This window comes from Theobroma umbraticum, unplaced genomic scaffold, assembly GCF_002168275.2.
Source record: "Theobroma umbraticum cultivar Fairchild unplaced genomic scaffold, ASM216827v3 scaffold_30.0, whole genome shotgun sequence".
NCBI lineage: Eukaryota > Viridiplantae > Streptophyta > Magnoliopsida > Malvales > Malvaceae > Theobroma > Theobroma umbraticum.
The window spans coordinates 8,260,298-8,267,850 of NW_018397254.1; the positions used below are offsets into that span (position 1 = coordinate 8,260,298).

The following is a 7,553-nucleotide window of genomic DNA, read 5'->3' on the forward strand; positions in this document are numbered from 1 at the left end:
GTGTAATGACATGCGCCACTGACGCCGTGCGAATCCGACATTATAATTATTGTTTGATTATTACTTTTATTCAGCTATTAATATATATAGTAATTAACATAAAGATGCATATCAGACAAATTATTTCCAAATGGTGGACCGGATATACAGTTATCACTGCTATCAGAATTGGAAAAGCATAAATGCCCTTTTAATTAACCAAATTAAATTTGAGACCGACCAAAGCTGCGTGGGTTGCATCAAATCCACCATACATAACACATTATCCTCCAGTTGAAGACAGTGATACGAAACTGACAAAGAAGTTTCCATGGTGAAAGAAACAAATTAAAAGTTAGAATAATGGTTGTTAGCCACCAGAAAAAAAAATGGTCCATTTCGGAGATAACTACGTGTCTAAATTGTTGGGCCATACGTACTGATCACTGTGTTCGACTAGTAAATTTATATTGTTACTATATATGTCACGTCTGGAAACCTGCTCTTTGTCCAAAAGCTGACCTAATCTTAATGTTAATCGCCACAATGCCACTTGCAAATAAATTAGGCCAATTTGCAAAGCAGCTTCAAATCCAAACAAGGAGAAGCATCCTAGTGACCGAGTGATTCAGGTTCATTGGTTCATTCGACATTCCCTCAACATGCTATATTAATTTTCTTTCGTAAGCTGCTGCATGCCAAACTGGAACGCCGTCCCTAACAGTGCTCTCGTTTTTGGATTAGACCATACGAAATGAAAAGCATCAATTTAAAAACTGCTGTGAGGCCAGGGAATTCATGAGTCGTGACTTGTATTAAGCTTTATTTCATGAGGCTGCTAATCCTTTTAATAACTCATTTTCGCAATAAGCATGGATTTAGATGGTGATAGATCTTCATTTAGTAAAGTTAGGGTAACTTCAAAAGGATATGGTACTTATTGGGGGAGCTGGGAAGGACTAAGGAGTAGTTAGAATGCAAAAATAAGATTTAAAAACTAATAGAATTGTAGTGTGTATGCTCGTTTTATTTAGAGAACAAAAAGGAAAATTGAAAGAGACATACAATTTTATAGGCTTGAGTATGTAAAAAAAGCATTCATACTCGTATCATGGAAGAACACGAGTTATTGCTTACAATAAAGAAAAATATATTCATATGGCCTACATTGATTTAAATTTATAAGTGATTGTTTAGTTTTTCATTTAAAACTTGTGATGGTGGTCATGCCATTGCCACCCAAGGTCATCTTATGTTGATTTGCAATAACATGGTTATCCAATGAAAGTGGGTAGCCATCGGAATCCTATTTGTGAGATTACGATGAGAGCATGAGGCAAAAGGATCAGTGAGTGGTGAGAAAATTCCACTTATTGACTGAATTAACTAGGTTTAATTAATTTATTTAACAGTTGCCACCGGAGGACAAAGGCACCTGATGCTGAGTTTTGACATATATAAGTCGAGAAACCATACAACTAGGAGAATCAAGTGATCAGCTTTTTGTACCGTATTGGAATGAGTTCCACATTAAAATCCGGGAAAACTAAAATAAAAGTTGTGAAAAGGAAATGATTGTGAGATCAAGTGAATCGTTTCTGTCAGTGCTTTTCATTTCACGTTTCTTATGCCTTTCTGGATTGTCTGTCATTCATTTTCAGGCTTTTCATGGACTTTTTCCCTTTCATTATTCCCAAAAATTAAACACCGATAGCTAGTCCCTGTGAAATGCCAAACCCTTCATAAATGAACAAAAGGAATAATATGTGGGCACACGATTTTAATTGATACACATCGTTAACGAACATTTTACACATAATAAACTTTTGGGGTTCATGTATGCTTAATTTCCTCCCACACGCAAAGAACACTTAAAAATTTTTTTTGCTTGTTTTTTTTCTCTTTTTTTGCTTTTAGCATCATTCAAACTACAAGTGTTGAAACTCACCTAGCTAGGGAACCCGCATTGTCTCTGCACATGTCAATACCAAAAAAGCTTAATATTCTTCCTTTTTCAAACTGTCTATCCTCTCCTGTTGGCTGTTGATCTTTAATTTCTCCTTCTTATCTCTTAAAACGTCTATAAAAGGTTATGAATTTACTTGCCATATTACTCCAGAAAGGAAAATGTATTCTAATTCTAGCTTCCTTGTTTTACCAGATAAGGGAAGAATATTCCATGGGAAATAAAATATTATAATTCTGGGATTATGGCCTGGATGAAAGCTGGCACTGATAACACGCCACGCGTTGGCACCCGCAAGTTTGTAGAGGACTTCTTCAAGTTAAGCCTTTTTAATTCAGATCACGTACAGTATCGATTGCAGGGCGTTTACACAACTGGAGTGCTTTGTTTAATTGTTTGTTATTTACGTGGAGAAGTAGGACAGACAAACCCCAAGTAACGTAGCTTGAATGTTTCAGTGTTGGCATGTAAAGAGAATTTCATTCCCGGAGAAGCCTTTGACGGCCGCATTCGGTGGGAAATGAAAATGAAAGGAAAGTAATAAGAAAAAAGGCTAAGGTTGATTGAAAGAAAATGACCATTTTGAGGAAAAGGTGATAAATTCTCGGCGTAACTCTGGAGCAAAATGTAATAAATTTGTACCATCACATTCACATGATTTTGATCATACCAAAGTACCCTCCAACTCCAACTTCTTTCATCGTATCTTTACCCCTCTGTTTTCCTTTTTCAAAGGCTATTAATATGTTAAAAATCCATTTAGAGACGACCCATAGTTTTCTAGAAATTTGGCGTGCAAGTAATTTCTTGAAACATGCCATATCTAATCTTCGAGCTGGATCTAATCTCCAAACCATGTTTGGCAGTAGCAGAATTGACTCTAAAAGTGGGGGAGGAGAGGAGGGGTTGGATCAATTTAATTGTAGTATGTTGGTCGGGCATCAACATGTCACAACGAAGTGTCCTAAAGCCACGCAAAAAATGTTGCAGTGGTAATTTATTATCACCATGACTATGATGATCCATTTGATCATGCCAACATGTGCATTAAAAGCATTAACCACGTGGGATAGTTAGCAGTTTGAACTATGAACCATCTCCCTAACATGGGCTGGTTTTTTTATCTTCAAGGACACCACCGCCGTGACTGCCTATCTCTTGCCTGCTGTCCCTGCGCTGTTCACGCGGCAAAGTTCTTTGCCTACAATTAGCTAACTCCATTATATAAAAAAAAAATTATATCATCCTATTATTTTCTTTTTAACAAAAACACTACTAGTACTTTTCTTTCTTTCTTTTTTTATTTGAAAAGTACTGCTAGTACTTTTTTATTAGGGAAAAACTCAAAAGAGCTTGACCTTTTCCTTGGCTTCCCTTGAAAAGTTGGAAATAGAAATGAGCCTTATTTGAATATTCAGCAGCAATAGCATTCGTTCATATCCAAAACATAAATGTTTTAGTATAATTTTTTTTAATTAAAAATGAATTAATGAATTGCCAGCAGCCGACAACAATAGGGAGAGTTCACAAACAATGAACAAATTCACTGTACAGAACAATTCATCAAATACAAATCCCAGAATCAATGGAAAAATAAAATCATTCATCTTTGTAAATTCAATTAATTCTACAAATCCTAAAATCAATCCTGTGCTAAAGAAGATTCCAGCTTCTCTTCCTTGGTAATCAAGAAACGTGGTTTCTTAGTCGGCAATGGACTTTCAACCTCTTGTTCTGCGTAGATTTGACTAAATCTTCCATCTTTGTTTTCCCCACAGAACTCTGGCAAAGCCGGCAGGTTCAGGTCAAAGTCAAAGTCGACACGGTGGCTTTGGCTCAAGGCACCGCCGTCTGACAACGTCACCCCACTAACGCTAACGCTAACGCTACCACACTTGTTATTGTTGTTGTTGTAGTTGTTATTGTTGCCACCTTCGTAGTGGCAGCGTTTGTGGCCCCCCAAGGCTTGGCCTGTAGGGAAAGTCTTGTGGCAGATGGAACATTCATGTGCCCTACCGCTACCGCTAGTGGCGCTGGTGGCAGATGGATTATCCCCGTTGGTGGTAGCAGCGTCGGTGGAGGTTTTGCGGTGGCTGGCTTTATGCCCACCCAGAGCTTGGTAAGAAGGGAAAGCCTTGTTACATACACTGCACTTGTAAGACAACTTCAAAGCTGGCGGAGCCGGCGCGGGAGCAGCCGCTGGTGATGATGAGGAAGATAATTGACGAGGATGATCATCATCGTTGGTGGATCCACGAGCTAGCATGATGAGACAGAGAGCAAGGTACTCTTCTTCAGTCGTAGGAGACTCGCTCCGTGGTCGCTTCGAACGTTTGCCCTTCTTCCATGTCTCGAGATAATTGTTGTCGATGTCCTCATATTTATTGCTGAAAGGAGTGGCAGTGGTAGGAGAATTCAGAGCTTCAAGAGCCATATTCTTCAAATTCTCGAAATTCAATCAAGCTTTGAGAAAGATTGAGAAAGATGGAAAAGAAAGGATAGAATAGTGATACCCTTTTTTTTTTTCCTTTTTTTGAGAGGTTTGAGAGAGCGAGTGAAAATCGGGTTGGATGTAAGGGGATTATATAGAAAGGAGTGGAGAGGGGAGTGGGGAAAGAGTGGGGGGGGCGAGTTTGGTAGGAAGAAGTGAAGTCGGTCAACTGAGAGCAAGAGGGGAGTGGGATGTGGGGTGGAGACTGAGCTTCTTTTGAGATACAATATGACTGCTTCCAAGTCAAAACAACGCTACGCCTGCGCTTATTTTTACTAATACAATTTAGCGACCCCTACTCTCCCCACAGACAATTTAGAAAGGGTAAACGAACCCACCCACTCGGCTTTTGGGTCTTAGTGCGTGTACCGCACGTCTCAATTGGTCAAAATCTGATCTAATCTCTCTGAGTTTGAATGAAATCAAACTCTTTTATTAATCACAAAAATCTTGGGAGATTTTTTCACTGAATTTTCATGTCAAACCTATGAGATTACACCGCTTGGAAGATATAGTTATTTAGATGCGATTTCTCTTTGATTAGGCATGCTTTCTGGATTGTTCATGATGCGGCAATGAAAGAAGGAATATACGATAACAATGGAAATTACTTTGTGACTATTATATATTTATGATGCAATCAGCTTAGAGGAATGTAGTGGACCTTCTCTCATTAAAAATTATATTAATTACATGATAGATAATTCGGCATGCTCTTCTTTGTTTCTGTTAAGAACCAAGGAGGAAAATGTGCCCCTCTTGCTTGCCTGTTTGTCTAGGAGAAATTTCCAAAATATGGGATTTTTTGTTTTGCACCTGTAAAACCGGTTGCCTTATCACTCAAGAAATCACTTTGGCCCTCAGCATGTGTTATTCATTAATTATTTTCGGCCCATTGCTTCTTCATTTCTTCCCAGTTCTGGACGATGCTCCACGTTGCAGGCTTACTGGCCAACCAAATGTTAAAATGACACCAGTGCCCATGACTTGGTAAATTTTAATTGGTTGTGCGATTAGCAGCTCTGCATTTTGTTGCTTTCCTTGTTTGTACTTTGTTTCTGGTAATTCGTTCTTGGTTGGCCTCTAGAAAGACAGCTAGTTCCTGAGAAACTCCATTATTGGCCACGTGTGGAACACCAGTCCGATGATTATCTACGTTGCTGTCTAGCATAAACGAATCTTCTTCACTCTTGACTCTTCCTCTCGTTACCACTCTACCCCTTCTGAATTTTCAATGATCTTCCAAAAGAATAAATCTGCGTAAGTATCTAGAAAGTAGAAGGCTAGAAGCCACCCCTTTTCTTTAGTTGTCTTCAATATTGCAAAATTAATTTTAATTGTATAGTTTAATACATGATAGAATAATAATAATTTTTTAGTTATTTAAACAAAAAATATACAATAATTTTTTTTAAATTAACACTTGATAAATTAATAACTTTAATTAAATAATATTTTTAGTTAATTTTAACTTGAGATCAATATGATAAATTAATAAATTGTTAAATTTATAATCTATTTTTCAAAAAATAATAGATTTCCTTTTATATATAAATTAAAAATCTCCTTATATAATAAAATTATTTATGTATATGACTTAATTAAGAAGTCTTTGTAAAATATGACTCTAATATTATTATTTTTTTAAATTGATATCTTTTTGAACTTCATCTCTAATTCTTTTTAGTACATTAAATTTTTATTTCTCATTATTAATTTCTTTATACTTTTGAGATAAGAAGTCCTTGTATTTAATTTTACTGTTTGTGATATTATATATTCTTAATTTTTATAAATGTTTTTACTTGATTTAATGTCAATGAAGTATATTAATTAAATTTTCATTGAATGTAATTTTAGTTTTTTGTAAAAATAGCTTAATTCATAACTTCTATTTAATAAGACTAATTACATTTATGAATCTATTTTGATTAAATAAATGCATAAAATAATGATAATTCATAACTTAATAATTAAGTAATATTTGTATAATTATAATACAAAATATGTCTATTAAGTTCAATATTTGATATAAAAGTAGAATTTTGATACTTTTTATTCATTTAATCTTTATGCTTTTGGACAAGAGTAGACTTTAAAACTTTTTGTCTAAACTGCGGTTCTTTGAAGCAAACTAGATTTATGTGTCCAATCTCCCCAAAATTGGATGTTTGTGGGGTTATTTTATTTTCTCTAATTTTCTATTGTTTTATATACTCATAAGGCCCAAAGTCGAATTTGATATTGTCAATTAGTAAATAAAATTTACTTATTCATAATAATTTTGAAAAAAAAATGATAAATTAAATTTTTATTAATTAATATATAAATTATTAATTTATTAATTAAATAGTATCTTAATTAATAAATAATTTTTCATAATGTAAAGATATTAATTTATAAAAAATTTACTGCATATACACTTAATTATAGAATCGAGTTGAGTGTGAAGATCGGAAAAACAATTCGATTTTGTTTAAAAAACGAAGAAAGAGCGAAGGGTATTTATGTATTGTGAAATTAGTACGGAGTAAGCTCAGCAGAGTGCAGTAGTCGAAGGGAGTGGGCAAACTGTAGCTTTTCAGACCCGAAACCGTCAGGGCATACGGCACGCAACGCGCTATGATCATGCTGACTGGCACGTGGCACTTTTTGTTCGTTTTGAAACTACTTTCACATGTTATCCCACAACCGACAAGTAACTTTGATATGATCCACATCAAAGCCGTTCCTATGTTGGGAGTTTCCACAAAACACCACGTGGAGTGCACATTCATCGCTCGACGCGTGGCATATCTCTCCGCTCAACACCCAGGAAGTGGGGAATGCTAGAGGCTGTAAAGTATGTTGAGGTACGTTCTAATCCTACGAGTTCGGCTGTGATTGAGAATACGCGGTGGTGATGTTATCAGTGACCTGTTAATTAGTAGTGGAATTGAAGGTTTTTTTAAAACAAGGAAAATGAAAATTTCTCCAAGATTGGTAGAAAATTAAATGGCGGTCCATTTTGCACATGGGCATTTGATTTTCCCATGGTTTATGCACATAATAAAAACAAATGATTAGATAGGTAGCTTGCAGCTCAATCCCATGAATATATATATATATATATATATA

The 7,553-nt window shown here is 35.5% G+C and overlaps 1 protein-coding gene across 1 annotated transcript; it reads right to left on the reverse strand.

Annotated features, from left to right (window-relative positions):
- Positions 1-3,468: 3,468 nt before the first annotated feature.
- On the reverse strand, positions 3,469-4,514 carry LOC110413480 (zinc finger protein ZAT10-like). Its single transcript, XM_021424312.2, has one exon. The coding sequence runs from the start codon at positions 4,377-4,379 to the stop codon at positions 3,588-3,590; it is 792 nt and encodes a 263-aa protein (XP_021279987.1). The 5' UTR covers positions 4,380-4,514; the 3' UTR covers positions 3,469-3,587.
- Positions 4,515-7,553: the final 3,039 nt, after the last annotated feature.